The following is a 16,929-nucleotide window of genomic DNA, read 5'->3' as shown; positions in this document are numbered from 1 at the left end:
CATGACTAGTGTGTAAAGCTAATATCTATGAACTTGGCACTCTATAAAGCTTTTATATACAATGTCAAGGGTGATCATGAAATTCTCAGGAAAAAAAAGTGAACTGTATGTTGGGAAGAATGGGATAGAGAAAGCTGAAGGTAAAAGTGACTGACTTACAATAAACACAATTTGTTTGCTTTTTGTTTTTTGTTTTTGTTTTTTTGAGGTAGGGTCTCACTCTAGCCTAGGTTGACCTGGAATTCACTCTGTATTTTCAGGGTGGCCTCAAACTCACAGAAATTCTGCTATTTCCACCTCCCAAGTGCTGGGATTTAAAGGTGTATGCCACCAAGCCTGGCTTGAACAGAGTTTAATATATATTGCAAAAGGTCAATCATCATTTGGTAGTAACCCTCTGTTGCTGGGGCCTGGAGGCAGGTTGTCCTGCCCCAAACAAAAGCATCAGGGTGGGCAGAACAAAGCAAGTACCTCAAATAACAAAGGAGAAATGTGAACAAATGGACAAATCACTTTTAAAAATAGATTTTAAAATATTTCCTTTATTTATTTGAGAGAGAGACACAAAGAGAAACAGATGGAGAATGCAAATGAGTGCACCAGAGCCTCTAGCCACTAAAAATGAACCCCAGATGCATGTACTAAAATGAGCATCTGGTTTACTTGGGTACTGGGGAATCGAGCTTGGATCCTTAGGCTTTGCAGACAAGTTCCTTAACTGCTGAGTCATCTCTCCAGCCCTTAATTTTTTTTTTTTTTATGTGAGAAAGAAAGGAGAGAGAATTAGCATGCCAGGGTCTCCAGCCACTGCAATTGAACTCTAGACACATGTGCCCCCTTGTGTGCATGTGTGACCTTACATGCTTGCATCACTGTGCATCTGGCTTACCTGGGACCTGGAGAGTTGAACATGAGTCCTTAGGCTTTGCAGACAAGCACCTTAACTGCTGAGCCAGCCATCTTTCCAGCCCCCTTAATTTTTTTTTTTTTTTTCAAAGCAGGGCTTAACTCTACCCAGGCTGACCTAGAATTCACTATGTAGTCTCAGGGTGGCCTTGAACTCACAGCAAGTGTTTGTTAAAGGTGTGTGCCACCACACCTGACTAAATATATATTTTTTTATTGAGAGAGAGAGAGTGAATATGGGCATACCAGGGTCTCTTGCCACTAAAAATGCACTACAGCCACAATATGAGCCTCTTTGTGCATCTTGCTTTATATGAGTACTGGGAAATCTAACCCAGGCCATAAGACTTTGTAAGCAAGTGTCTTTAACCACTGAGCCAACTCTCCAGCTCTCACCTTTTCTTGTTTTGTTTTTTTCAACGTAGGGTCTCATTCTAGGACCTGGAACTCAACCTATAGTCCCAGACTGGTCTTAAACTCACAGCAAGTGTTGGGATTAAAGGTACATGCTACCATACCTGGCATTTTTTCTAAAGTCATCCTAATTTCTTTTTATTTTAAATTTTTCTTTATCTTTTTTTGGATTTTTTTTTTTTTCTTTTTGGTTTATTGAGATAGGGTCTTGCTCTAGCCAAGGTTGACCTGGAATTCACTATGTAGTCTCAGGTTGGCCTCAAACTCATGGTGATCCTTTTATCTCTGCCTCCCAAGTGCTGGGATTAAAGGTGTGTGCACCACATCTGGCTGAATTTTTTTTTTTTTTTTAAGGTAGAATCTCTTTCTAACTCAGGCTGACCTGGAACACACTCTAGTTGTAGGCTAGCCTCGTTCATGTATGTGTGAGCCCACATGTGTGAGGGTGCACATGCATGCTTGTGCACATGTGTAAGATAAAGCCAGTAAACCACAGGCATCCTCCTGTTTATACTTCCCCAACACTGGGATTATTGAGCATCCTACAATGGCAGCTTTCAAGAGATTCTGGAATCTGAACTCGGGTCTTAAGCTTGAAGGCAAGCATGTTACCCATGAGTCATCTGCCCAGCCCTCAGAAAGGGCAACAAGTATTCTTTTGTTAGAAAACACATGGAATGCGCTACAGAGATGGCTCTGCAGTTAAAGATACTTGCTTACAAAATCCTGGGTTCCATTTCTTAGTATCACATAAAGACAGATGTGCAGGGCTGGAGAGATGGCTTAGTGGTTAAGCGCTTGCCTGTGAAGCCTAAGGACCACGGTTCGAGGCTCGGTTCCCCAGGTCTCACATTAGCCAGATGCACAAGGGGGCGCACGCGTCTGGAGTTCGTTTGCAGAGGCTGGAAGCCCTGGCGCGCCCATTCTCTCTCTCTCCCTCTATCTGTCTTTCTCTGTGTCTATTGCTCTCAAATAAATAAATAAATAAATAATTAAAAAAAAAAAAGACAGATGTGCAAAGTGGCACACTTGGCTGGAGTTCACTTGCAGCAGCACAAGGCCCTGGAGCACCCATACTTTTTCTCTGCCTCTTTCTCTCTCTCTCTCTCTAATAAAAATAAAAATAAAAAATATATTTAAACTGGGTGTGGTAGTGCATGCCTTTAGTCCCAGCACTCAGGAGACAGAGGTAGGAGAATCAAGTGAGTTCCAAGCCACCCTGAGACTTCATAGTGAATTCCAGGTCAGCCTGAGCTACAGTGAGACCCTACCTCCAAAAACCAAATAGTAATAATAATGATAATAAAATAAAATCAACCACATTTAACATATCTGCATGCATAATTGCTCCATTTATACCTTATTATAGTTTTTGTAATATTTATTTATTTGCAAGCAGTGGGAGATAGAATGAGTGTGCCAGGGTCTCCAGCTCCTGCAAATGAACTCCAGATGCATGCACCACCTTGTGCACCTGGCTTTATGTGGACACTGGGGAATCGAACTCAGGTCCTTAAGGCTCTGCAGGCAAGTGCATTAAATGCTGAGACACCTCTCCAGCCCTTAATATATTTTTCTAATTCTAAATAGTTTTAGAGTGCCTGAAAAACTACTATCCTTACAGAAATGTCCAACCTTCGGCCTGTGGGCTGCATGTGCCCCAGAATAACTACAAATGAGGCATGCACACATACACACACACATATACACACCCACCCCCCCCCAAAAAAAAATCAACTGGGTGTGGTGGTGCACACCTTTAACCCCAGCACTTGGGAGGCAGAGGTAGGATGAGTTCAAGGTCAGCCTGAAACTACATAGTGAATTCCAGGTCAGCCTGGGCTAGATTGAGACCCTACCTCAGAAAAAAAAACAAAACATAAATTAGGGCTGAAGTGATGACTCAGCAGTTACAGGAACTTGCTTGCAAAGCCTGACAGAACTGGATTTGAGTTCCAAGTACACATTTAAAGCCACATGCACAAAGGGGTACATGAAGCTGGAGTTTGCAGTGGCAAGAGGCCCTGGTGCACTCACACATCCCCCTCTCTGTCTCTCTCAAATAAATAAAATATTTTTACAAGTTTAAAAATAGATAATAATCATAAATTAAGTCTGTGAGAGTTTTTTTTCCACAGTTCTCAAGCAGGTACTTTGTTGATGACAATGCTGTGTTGTAAAAGGCTGACCAATCATGCAATAATGAGTTCTATCTCCTACCTCTACCTTCATCAAAACCCACCATAGAAAAACTTGTTACCATAACAAGGCTTTGATTCAGTATGGTGAATTGTCATTCTGGCTTCAGTTGTGTCAATGTTCTGTTATTTCCACAGTATCAAGACCTAATTTAGATTCCTGACCACCAAATACTAACATCCACGAAGACTAGATATAATATAAACTAGCTTCATCAAATTACAAGCTATTCAAATTTAATAAACAGCTCCTGAAACATTTACTTAAAACCCCAATTAGGACTTAAAATTCACTGCCTATTGGAATTTAAGGATATTATAGCTCCATCTTAATGATATCAAAGAGTCTCTTCAGCTATGTGTGATGGTTCATGCCACTAACCACAACCCATGGAAAGCAAGGCAAAATAAATGTTAAATTCCAGGCCAACCTGGGCTACTCAACAAGTTCCAGGCCAACCAGATATGCATGTCTCAAAAATCAAAGCCAAAAAACAAACATTTAAAAAAAACCCAAGGTCTCCTCAGTCCCTGACCAAGGAGCATTCCGAGGAAGGTACGGTAGCTAACGTTAGCAGACTAGAAAAGGGTTGTCAAGGAAATCAAGCCAATGCACATGTAGCAGATCCTCGTTCAACTACTATTTCCTGCATCTGCATTTAAGGAGAGAATTATGGACTCTGCAGCCACTGCAATAAGTAATTTCTGTACATTTCTGGCAATTCCTATCTTCCCTTTTGTCCTCTAGAACTTGACAGAGCTACACACTGAGCCTTTTTAGCTCTCTGCAGGAGGTGTGAGGAATAAGAAATGGGAAGGAAGCTGTGCGGTCTTCTCATCATCACTTTCCACCCTATGCGGATTATTACTTCCAGGTCAGTCTTTCTTAAGGGGCAGAACAACAGCCTCGGGCAGTGCTTTGCAAAAGACAAGCATCACTAATTCAGAAAAGAGAGCACTTTTAACCTTTTATGGTTGCCTTAATTGTGTTTTATCTTCAATAGATCTTTGGATAAAAAACTTTATAGGAAATTCTAGGTCAATACTGTAACTCCAGACTAAGTAATGTAAACATAATCTAATTTTCCCCTCCAACTAAAAATTTTTGTAAAATTACTTATGGCCTTAAAGTTAGTTCCTTTATATTGATTCAAAACCTAATGCTTATGCTATAAAATGTAATCTATTTTCACTGAATAAAAAATTATGCAACATGGAAGAATAAAGAAAATAAAGATCACCAAAGCCAGTTAGTCTTCTGATGGATACTTTCAGTTTTGGGAGCGCATGGAGGTTTCTGTTTTACAATTGAATTACTTTATAATTTTTTTTCTTAATGTGTTTTTCAGCTTAAGTTCTATAATTATTAAGAGATTTTGGAAGAGAGAAAATATGTGACAATGAAAGATATTCTGACTCCAAATTCACATGAGGCCATTTCTTTTTTATTTTTACTCCTTTTGTCCAACAAATACTGCTGTTTAATCAGCTGTGAAAATAGAACCAAGTGTGTGACATCTGGTGATTTTTGTTAATGCAGTCTGGTGCTGCCAGCGTGACATTTTGTCACCTGTCCATGGGTCTGCTATTTTTAAATTGTTCCTGTCAGCTAGCTATCTTTTAAGTATAGTGTAAAATATAAGGTTTCAAAACCTGGAAGGCATGCATGGTTTTAATGAGTTAAATGATGCTGTGGGAATCTGAGACGCTGCCCCACTTTGCCCAATGCAGACTTGTAAGTCAGGATGGAGAGTGAGGCTGTACAATGGGGTTATATTTGGTTAGAAAGTAAAATCACAGCTTCATAAACTTAATTCACATTCATACCTTTTTTTAATATATTTTTAAAATTTTTTATTTATTTATTTGAGAGCGACAGACACAGAGAGAAAGACAGAGGGAGAGAGAGAGAATGGGCGTGCCAGGGCTTCCAGCCTCTGCAAACGAACTCCAGACGCGTGCGCCCCCTTGTGCATCTGGCTAACGTGGGACCTGGGGAACCGAGCCTTGAACCGGGGTCCTTAGGCTTCACAGGGAAGCACTTAACCGCTAAGCCATCTCTCCAGCCCACATTCATACCTTAAAAAAAATTTTTTTTATTAATTTGAGAGCAACAGACAGAGAGAGAGAGAAAGAGGCAGAGAGAGAGATAGACAGAATGGGCACACCAGGGCCTCCAGCCACTGCAAATGAACTCCAGGCGCATGCGCCCCCTTGTGCATCTGGCTAACGTGGGTCCTGGGGAATCAAGCCTTGAACCGGGGTCCTTAGGCTTCACAGGCAAGCGCTTACCCACTAAGCCATTTCTCCAGCCCTCATACCTTTTTTTTTTTTTGCCAATGTAGGGTCTCACTCTAGTGAATTCACTACGTAGACATTCATACTTTAAAATCTACCTCATAGTCATTCAGACACTATTCTTTGTCTTTTTCTTTTCTTTTTTTTTTTTTTTTTTTTGGTTTTTCGAGGTAGGGTCTCACTCTAGCTCAGGGTGACTTGGAATTCACTATGTAGTCTCAGGGTGGCCTTGAATTCACTGCAATCCTCTGCCTTCCAAATGCTAGCATTAAAGGCATGTGCCACCACACCTGGCTGACTATACTTTCATGTGCTCAAAAAAACTGGAATTTTGCTGGGCATGGTGGCACAAGCCTTTAATCCCACAGCACTAGTGAGGCAGAGGTAGGAGGTTTGCTATGAGTTCAAGGGCCCCTAACTTGAAAAAAAAAAACCCAAAAAATGGAATTTCAAAAAATTCATAGTTAAAACCAGGAAGATCGTCATGAGTTTGAGGCCACCCTGAGAATACATAGTGAATTCCAGGTCAGCCTGGGCTAGAGTGAGACTCTACCTCAAAAAATAAAACAAAACAAACAAAAAAATCATAGTTAATTATGAAAGCCATTTCATTACTTTTGCCATATGTTCTATGAAGGGAATAAACACTGTATTTCCATCTAACCACACCCTTTATTCTACAAATTAAAGATGTCAGGAAGCTACACATGACAGGATGCTAATGCAGTGTTCCAGAAAGAGCTATAACATAAAATGCATGCCCTACTAGATTACTTCCCACCAGTTTCCACTATAGAGATACATTCCTTTAGAAAAAGTATACATAGGCTATAATAATATGTACAAAATATAATAAATTTGGGGTTGGTGGCACATGCCACCCATGTAATCCCAGCACAAGGAGCCTACTGAGGCAGGAGAGTCATACATTTGAAGTCAGCATGGGTGATATGGTGTGACCCTATGTTAAAAAAGCCAAAAAATTGGGGGTAACAAAAGAGCCAATCATGCCACGTGTGGTGGCACATGCCTTTAATCCCAGCACTCGGGAAGCTGAAGTAGGAGGATCACCATGAATTCGAGGCCAGCCTGAGACTAATTCCAGGTCAGCCTGGGATAGAGCAAGACCCTACCTTGAGGAAAAAAAAAAAAAAAAAAAGCTGGGCATGGTGGTGCACGCCTCGAATCCCAGCACTCAGGAGGCAGAGGTAGGAGGATCACCAAAAGTTCAAGGCCACCCTGAGACTGAATAGTGAATTCCAGGTCAGCCTAGGCTACAGTGAGATTCTACCTTGAGAAACAAAAAAAAAAAAAAAGCCAATTGTTTATGGTGGCACATGACTATAATCCAAACACTCAGGCTGCCTGAAGATCAAGCCTTTGAGGTCAGCCTGGGCTACATAGCAAAATCCTGTCTCAAATAACATCAACTGTCAGATGGTTAAAATGCTGAATTTAAACCCAGCATTAATCCCTGGGAAGGTCACTCATGCCTAGGTGTTTAAAGCTAGTTTGGACAACAAAGCAAAACTGTATCTCAAGAAAAAAAAAAAAAAAACATCACTTCTTGGTCCACCAACAGTTTATAGCTCCCTGCCTTTTTTAAGGCCTTGGGGATCACAATGAGGGTCTCAATCATGCTAAGCAATTATTCTATCACTGAGCTACACCCCCACCTAGGATATCTGCTAACTTTTATTCAAAACAAATTGATTTGGCCCAAAGGTGGCAACACAAAGAAAACGGAGCAGTGATGCAAGCTACAAAAGAAACAAACAGTATTTTTCTGGAAGCTCAAGCAAACAAAATGTTATGAACGTGCATTTTTTTTTCTAAAATAAGGGAACCTAAAAATTCCAAAAAATGGGACCAATTTTGTGCACACTTCTGTGATACTAAATTTAAACTGTGAAGAGAAAAAGATCTCTGTAACAACAAAAGGATGACATTCATTCCTTTCAAGTTTCTATCAATTTAAATGTGTTAAAACACTATTACCAGAAGATGAGCTATTTTTTTCCCTTAGACTCTTTTGGTGAATCTTTGAAAAGCAAGCCCTTCAATATCAGTTCTCAAATGACACCTGCTCTTTTCATCTTTCAAATCTCAGTTCCATGAATGATGGAGGAAGAGACATTCAAATATATCAACAACTGTCCTTTAGGCACTACCCTCACTGGCCAGACCTACTTCTCCGCTGTAAGAGGGAGATGTGCAGGATGGAGCCTCCCCCCCCCCACCCCGTTTGTCTGCCTGGATCTCTGCAGTAGGTACCTCCCCAGCCAGAGGATAGGACCTTGCTTCCCTACAATCACCTTCTCCACCCAGTGCACTGTAGCTAGAATTTCCTTATTTATTCAGAGAAGGGAATGAATGACTGAACAAAACAAATGACACAGGTTTTCAAGTCAGGACACACCCTCATACAAACTATAGAAGTGACTATTTTCCCCTTCCCTTCTGCTACCTTCAAACACCAGAAATGCACTTCGCCTTCACAGTTATGAGCAGACTTGGATATGTCTTTGATCCACTGCAGAGAAAGCAGAGATCAACTCACCCCATCCAAGCTTCATTCCTAGCTGTGCTAATACAACAATTTCTACACTTAAAAATGAAGTAAGGGCTGAAGAGATGGCTTAGCGGTTAAGCGCTTGCCTGTGAAGCCTAAGGACCCCGGTTCGAGGCTCGGTTCCCCAGGTCCCACGTTAGCCAGATGCACAAGGGGGCGCACGCGTCTGGAGTTCGTTTGCAGAGGCTGGAAGCCCTGGCACGCCCATTCTCTCTCTCTCCCTCTATCTGTCTTTCTCTCTGTGTCTGTCGCTCTCAAATAAATAATATAATAAAATTAAATTAAAATTAAAAAAAAATGAAGTGAGCCGAGCATGGTGGCACATTCCGTTAATCCCAGCAGTTGGAAGCCAGAAGTAGGAAGTTCGCCATACTGAGACTACATAGTGAATTCCAGGTCAGCCTGAGCTACAGTGGACTCTACCTCAAAAAACTACAAAAAAAAAAAAAAAAAAAAAGAGAGAGAGAGAGAGAGAGAGAGAGAGAGAGAGATTAAGTAAAGGAAAGGTGGAAAGAGGGCTAATCAAAATCTAAGAGGATATAAATAAATCATATGGAAACCTAGTTTTTTGGACAATGGAATACACAGGAGCCGTAGATTGTTGCTGGAAAATTTTCAGTGCCAGGGATGGGATTCCTTCCAGTGAATTATTGGCCAGGGAAGTCCCTGATGCCCCCAAAACATTATAGGCTATTGCTGAGGTCCTTGGTTTCCCATCAAGAATAGATAGTAAGACCCTATTGCTGAAGACTCCACATACTTGGGCTGCAAAGCCACTGAAAAATCCTGCTAGAACTGAGTTTATAACCTCCTCCATGTAGACCAGCTGACAGGAAGCTGAAAGAAGCCAGTCTGCATGCAGTTCTATGGAAGAGAAATCACCAGTGAAGATACTCAACAGTGGACACTGCAAGCCTTGTATTTGGCCAGCCAGGCCAAATGAGCCAACGGGTACAATAGTGTCACATCTGTCATAGTGGAAATCAACTGCCCTTTAATTGGACTGGAGGCCCACTCCATGGGAGGGAATACATCCCTGATTCTGAAAACTTAAAACAGGGGTAGTCATGAGCCCTAGGGATGTAACGTATGCTGCTGTCTGACTAAATGTATATACTATGCTTATCAGACTGCTCAGTAAGAACTTCTCTTAATGTTCATACCCATATATTAACACTACTCTCACTTTTGATAGAGAACCTTCTCTTTGCAGATGGCAGTGACCTTGGGATGACTCAGAAGGTATCATGGAAAGAAGTGACATGAGTGCTCAGCACTGCAATATCTCTATCACACCTTCCAAGGCTCAGGGTCTAATACGGAAGAGGTGGCTGAAAGAATATAAGTGCCAAAGGAAGGATAGGACTCCTTACAACGTGTTCCCCCAGACACAAAATGGCCTGGATATCCACGACCTCACAGTGTCTAACACTACTTACACAAGATCATCATAATAGGAGGAAAAGGTCATGACATCAAAATAAAAGAGAGACTGATTGAGAGGGGGAGGGGATATGATGGAGAATGGCGTTTCAAAGGGAAAGTGGGGGGAGGGAGGGCATCACCATGGGATATTGTTTACAATCATGGAAGTTGTTAATAAAAAATAAATATTTTTTTTTAAAAAGTAAGTGCCAGGTGTGGTAGTACACACTTTTAATCATAGCACTTGAGAGGCTAAGGAAGCTGGATCATCTTGAGCTCTGAGCTCAAGGCCACCCTGGACTACACAGTAAGTTCTAAGCCACTCTGGGCTAGTGAGACCCTGTCTCAATATATATATAATAATCAAAAGAAAGGAAGGAAGAAGAGAGAAAGATAGGGCAGAGAGAAAAAGAAGAAACAGTTTCCTAATTTCATATTCTCCTTAAAACTCCTATGTCATCCATTTGAGATATTTTTCAAACAAAAAGAAAGTATACTTAAGGGAGCTAGAGAGATGGCTCAACAGGCAAGAGTGGTCATTGGACAAGCATGAGGCTCTAAATTCAATCCCCAGCACCCATGCAAAAAGCCAGGCATGGCCATGCATGCTGGTAACTCTAGTCCCGAGGGGCGGAGCAACAAGATAATTGCTGGAGTACACAGGTCAGCTAGTCTGACCAAAAAGTACAGTGCAAAGTTCAGGGAGAGACTTGGCCTCAAGGAAACAAAATGGAAGAGTGATACAGAAGGACTCTTGACATTCTATTCTGGCCTCTGTACATGTACACAGATCATGCCTATCTGCACAAATACCAAAAGCATAAGTAAAATCTGATATGACACATGACAAGAACTTACTCTGTTGTTCTGTTATAGCAAAACTCAATTATCCCAGCGATTATTTAAATAAGGATATCGGGCTGGAGATGTACTAAATTGGTAGTGTACTTGCCTAGCATACACAGAGTCATGGGTTCAATCCTCAGTACTGCACAAACTGGGCATGGTGGTGGATGCCAGTAATCCTAGCACTTGAGAGGTGGAGGCAGGAGAACCAAGAATTCAAGGCCATCTTCAGCTACATAGTGATTTCAAGGCTAGATTGGGATACACAAGACCCTACTGCCAAAAAAAAAAAAGTATCTAGCCAGTGTTTTATAAAAGGCACTTTAAGTGGAGTGGGGGTGGGCTAGGGCAAGATCCTACCTCAAAAAACCGAAATATGGAGCTGGGTGTGGTGGTGCGTGCCTTTAATCCCAGCATTCGGGAGGCAGAGGTAGGAGGATCACCGTGAGTTTGAGGCTACCCTGAAACTACACAGTGAATTCTAGGTCAGCCTGAGCTAGAATGAGACCTTACCTTGAAAAACTAAGCAAAAGACAAAAAAAAAAAAAAATTCAAAGAACACAGCCTTCAATTAAAAGTCATCCCAATTGAGGAAGGTATTTATATTCCACTATGGTGAGGCTACCTGCCTTACCCTATGCCAGTGCTACATTTAAATTGCATAGTATCTTCTGCTTTACCTAGACATAAGTTAAAGCTATAATCTAAGATTTTTTTCATAACCTTTTACTGAAAGAAGAAAAGAATACAATGGGCATCCCTGTAATTCCAGCTCTTAGGAAGTTGAGGCAGGAGGACTGCCATGATTTCCAAGGCCAGCCTGGTTACATTGTTCATTCCAGGCCAGCCTGAGTACACAGTGAGACTCTGTCTCCAAAAATAAAAACAAAAAGAATTTTTAAGGAAAACAAAGAAGAAAAGAATACAGATCAAAATAATAGATTTATGCACAAACAACCAGAGTTAAATATTATAAATATTAGGAAAAGCTACTAGCTATTCATGGTGGAATGAGAAAAAAGTCTAAAAACATAGAAAATATGTAAATTCACATTTCTAAGTGAACTGTGCTTTAAAGCATGTACTAATATTTAACTGAAGAAAGATATAAACAGTGACTAAACAAAGAGTAAGCTTTTTTTCCTTTTCTAAAGTCTTAAAATCTAAGCTTTGCTCAAAATTATTCTTTATTGCCTATTGTAACTATTTTTCACCAGAAAACAAAAACAAACAAAAAAAAAAGCAGGAGAAAATTATGAGTGTGACAAGAGCATGATGAAATGGACTTCTGGTGTATCTTGAGGAAATGAAATTCAGATGTTTGCCAGTCACACCCTATGGAATCTAAGGGTCTAGAGAGCCAGAGAGGATCAAATTCTTCCCACTTCCAGAGGACACAGGGCTCACCAAGATGGGCATTCCTGTGGCATATCTTCACAGCTTTTAAATATTTAGGTCCCAAAGCACAGGAGATATTTCCACAGGTAATTTGCATTATAGTATATTTAAATTATCATAGGGGGCTGGAAAGATGGCTTAGTGGTTAGGCATTTGCCTGCAAAGCCAAATTGAACCTTGGTTCAATTCCCCAGGACCCACGTAAGCCAGATGCACAAGGGGGCACATGCGTCTGGGATTCATTTACAACGGCTGGAGGCCCTGGTGCACCCTTCTCTCTCTCCCTCTCTCTGCCTCTCTCAAATAAATAAACAAATAATAAAGTTTGAAATATTTAGGATCCCTAAAAAGCCCTATAATCTACAAAAAGAACTATCTGAAGCCAGGCATAGTGGCACATGCTTTTAATCCCAGCACTCAGGAGGTAGAGCAGGGAGGATCACCTTGAGTTCGAGGCCAGCCTAAGACTACTTAGTGAATTTCAGGTCAGCCTGGGCTAGAGCAAGACCCCACCTTGAAAACATCCTCCACCAAAAAAAGATCTGTAATTATGAATGCAATGTTAATACTGACCCTGAGTTTACATGGGCTCTAAAAATATTAGCCTCAGACTATGCAAAACGTCACCAGATGCTCTTAAATCTATCTTTTCCAGACTATGCAAAACGTCACCAGATGCTCTTAAATCTATCTTTTGATACTTTCTGGACAAAGAATGTGATAATACATTCATGAAATGGAACCTTTTCATACAAAGTTTTCTGAAGTAGTCTTTGGGGATTGATTTACTAAATTTCATACTTCCTTGAAGTATGCCTGGACTTAAATGAATTATCCAGATTTAGCTAAGGATTCCAAATGCACAAACCCAGAACTGGCTTTGGTATCATGCTATAACCATGACCTCAGCTACCCAACACATGCTTTTTCCAGATATAGCTGATAAAGCAATCAGCACTGATTACTGTAGGTAGCTGAACTCGGGTTAAAAAAGAAAATCAACTTTAAATACATTCCACAATGCTTTACAGAAGCAAAACAAACAAAAAAACGAACAAAAACACAATTATTTAAAAAGCTGATTTTTGCTTAAAACACCAAGCAAGGAATGGACATATGAATAGTCCTAACCTGCAAAATGATTCCTCCACATTATATCAGCGAAACTCATTGGTGGGCCACTGGGAGGGTAGTGTTTACCTTTCAGAGGCTCATGATCAGTCCTTATCATATCCATTAAGGAATTCTCCAACGAGTGCAAGTTAAAAGTGTCATAGGGCCTACTCCGGTCCTAAAAACAAAAACACAGAACAAGACGATACAAGTTACTTCATAAAAGTAATATGACATGCTCAGTTTCCTGCTGTTGACTGACGACATGAATGAAATGTACAGATAGTTCTAATCATACAGTCATTCTTTTCATTGAGAATAATGACTTGGTGCCGTAAGGTTCAATGCGAGTTTCCATGATTACATTGCATCCTTTCCATAATACTGTACAACATAAACACCCCACTCTTTCAGTCTGGTGTTCTCTCAAATGAACTATAAAAGTAAATTCAATATGAAGAGTTGAGTAAACCGACTAGATTTCCCACCTTCCAGAAGAACCGCAATTAAAAATTCAGTCTATAAACATCACTTTTCTTCTTACTTTCTATTTTTGTTTGTTTGCTTGTTTTGTTTTGCTTTGAGACAGGTTCTCACTCTAGCTCAGACCAACCTAGAACTCACTCTGTAGTACAGCTGGCCTTGAGCTCAGGGTAGTACTCCTACCTCAACCACCCAAGTGTTGCATTAAAGGCCTGACCCATCATACCACAGCTCAAAATCGCTTTTCTGAAAAATCAAAAGGTGATGGTAGCAAGAGACTCTGGCAGGAGGTTCACCACCCTGGGACTACCTAGCCCCATACAAAGCAACTTTATCTCAAAAACAAAACAAGACCAGGTGTGCTGGCGCACGCCTTTAATCCCAGCATTTGGGAGGCAGAGGTAGGAGGATTGCCATGAGTTCAAGGCTACCCTGAGACTACATAGTGAATTGCAGGTCAGCTTGAACTAGAGTGAGACCCTACCTCAAATAAAATAAAATAAGATAAAATAAAATAAAATAAAATAAAAAACAAGCACAGGGCTGGAGAGATAGCTTAGAGGTTAAGGCACTTGCTTACAAAGCATAAGAAACCAGGTTCAATTCCCTAGAACCCACATGGTGCACATGGCACATGTGTCTGGAGTTCATTTGCAGTGGTTAGAGGCCCTGGTGTACCCATTCTCTCTCATAAATAAATAAATAAAAAGAAATTTGTCAAAAACATGAGCACAAATTTTAAAAAGTGGTAAGTTCAGCCGGGCGTGGTGGCGCACGCCTTTAATCCCAGCACTCAGGAGGCAGAGGTAGGAGAATTGCCATGAGTTCGAGGCCACCCTGAGATTCCATAGTGAATTCCAGGTCAGCCTGGGCTAGAGTGAGACCCTACCTCGAAAAATCAAAAAAAAAAAAAAGTGGTAAGTTCAATAAAACTGTAATAAATACTTTTACTATTTATTACCAGTAAGTTTAAAACATTGTTTTATTTTATTTTTATTTTTAAAACATAAAAATGCCTAGCATGGTGGCGTACACTTTAATCCCAGTACTTGGGAGACAATGGTAGGAGGATCGCCGTGAGTTCGAGGCCAGTTTGGGCTACAGAGTAAAGTCCAGGTTAAAAATAGCGAGGGTGAGAGTCTATCTTGAAAAAATAAAGCAACACAACAACAACAAAAGATGAGATGCTGGGGATGTGACTCAGTAGCAGAACGCTTGTCTGGCATGTGTGAGGCCTCTAGACCACCGAAAAACAAAATGCTAGAAACACAATGCATAGAAGAAAGGACAATAAGGAAAGCAGAATGAAATACAGTACTTCAGAAAGTGTGAAATTGTTCTTTCAATTGGAAACATAGCCTTACTTTGAAGATTATCCTAAAAAACAACAAATCATGATAATGTGTCTAAAACACTTAAATTAACTTTTGCAAAGTACTCATGATAAAACTTTAATTCAAAGCAGTGTTTTCATTATGGTAGATTGTTAGAAACTGGAAACAGAACACTAAGGCAAACTAAGTGAAGAAAATCATAACCACTCATTATATTTCACTCAAGCCTGAGGTTGACTATCACCTATAAACTCTCAGTGGTCCAAACCTCAAGGGAAGTTACAACTCATGGCTGAGGTTAATTCTACAGGACAGTCCTAGTGTTTTGATACAAAAAGCAAGAGAAACAAATATCTCAATAGGCAAGCCAAATCAAACTACAACAATGAGAGATTATTTTCAGTGTCTTGAATAATTTATCCAGTCTTGCACTTGGTGACTAGCCCTCTTCAATGGACAACTCATCGGTTGCCTGTCTCTATGCTTGGATAGGAAAAAGACATGGAATATTTAATTTGTTTCTTCATTTTGCTTTTCATACAATTCAAGAAGTTCTTGGGGCTGGAGAGATGGTCCAGTGGTTCAGGTACTGGACTGAAAAGCCTATCAACCTGGGTTTTGATTCTCCAGTACTCATATAAAGCCAGATGCACAGTGGTGCACACATCTGGAGTTTGTTTGCCATGGCTGGAAGCCCTACCCATTCATTCATTCTCTCTCTCTCTCTCTCTCTCTCTCTCTCTCCTTGCAAATAAATATTTTTTTTAAAAGTTCTTTTCTTTTATCCTTAAGGTCTTCCTGCAGATCATCTCTTTTGCTCTAAGTACCCATGATTACTTTCCAGAAATATAGGTTTATCTGTCACATAAGTATCATATTCTTTGCCCAAGAGAAAAAGCCAGAAATTTACAAAAGTGTAATGAGGAGAAGAAAAAATAACAGCCTATTTTTGGCACTGAGCATTGCAGAATGAATATCTAAGATCCTCCTGTCATATCTGCCTTGCTGACTGGAGCCTTACTGACACGAGACCTCTTTAGAACAGGCTGACAAGGGGGAAAAAAAGTAAGAAAAGGAAGGCTATCTGACAGGGTGTGGTGGTGCTGTCTGGAATCAAAGCACCCTAGGAGCAAGACCCTAACTCTGTCCCCACATTGCCTCAAATGATGGTCTGATAGTATTCAAGAAGCTTTATCCAGCCAGAGAGGTCTGTTTATTCATTCACTTCTTAGCTATAAATTTCAAAGTATTTAACAGTATACCCATTTTATACATAAGGAAGGTGGGTTTAGAGAATATGGAAAATTCAAAGCCAGTTTACTAAGAAATATAAAAATCTGACTAAAAAAGCTGGGTGTAGTGACACACACATTTAATCCTAGCACTGGGGAGGCAGAGGTAGGAAGATTGCTGAGTTTGAGGCCATTTTGGGATTACATGGTGAATTCCAGGTCAACCTGGGCCAGAGGGACAAGCCATTTTGAAAAAAAAAAAAAAAATCGGGAGGGGAAAGATGCCTCAGTGGTTAAAGCATTCGCCTGAAAAGCCTAGGGACCTGGGTTTCATTCCCCAGTACCGATGTAAAGTTAGATGCACAAAGTGGCACATGTATCTGGAGTTCGTTTGCACTGGCTAGAGGCCCTGGTATGCCCATTCTCTCTCCCTCTCTCTCTCTCAGTCTCTGTCTCTCTCTGCTTGCAAATAAATATTTTTTTAAAAAAAGCCAAACATGGTGTTGGAGAGATGGCTTAGTGGTTAAGCGCTTGCCTGTGAAGCCTAAGGACCCTGGTTCGAGGCTCAATTCCCCAGGACCCATGTTAGCCAGATGCACAAGGGGACACACGCGTCTGGAGTTCATTTGCAGTGGCTGGAAGCCCTGGTGGGCTCATTCTCTCACTCTCTCTCTCTCTCTCTCTCTCTCTCTCACTCTCTCTCTCCTCCT

At 40.7% G+C, this 16,929-nt stretch overlaps 1 protein-coding gene across 11 annotated transcripts in view; it reads right to left on the bottom strand.

Moving 5' to 3' along the window:
- Positions 1-16,929, bottom strand: part of Cpeb3 (cytoplasmic polyadenylation element binding protein 3) — a 286,188-nt gene that overhangs the window by 152,398 nt on the left and 116,861 nt on the right. For 9 of the 11 annotated variants that reach the window (XM_045157044.1, XM_045157040.1, XM_045157018.1 and 6 more), the window contains one exon: positions 13,189-13,348. In XM_045157044.1, the coding sequence (XP_045012979.1) occupies positions 13,189-13,348 (160 nt within the window). The remainder of the gene's footprint in view (positions 1-13,188; positions 13,349-16,929) is intronic. The other 2 variants (XM_045157023.1, XM_045157030.1) reach the window with 1 other exon arrangement.

This window comes from Jaculus jaculus, chromosome 1 (assembly GCF_020740685.1).
Source record: "Jaculus jaculus isolate mJacJac1 chromosome 1, mJacJac1.mat.Y.cur, whole genome shotgun sequence".
In the NCBI taxonomy this organism is placed as follows: Eukaryota; Metazoa; Chordata; class Mammalia; order Rodentia; family Dipodidae; genus Jaculus; species Jaculus jaculus.
This window is presented reverse-complemented; position numbering and strand designations above follow the sequence as displayed.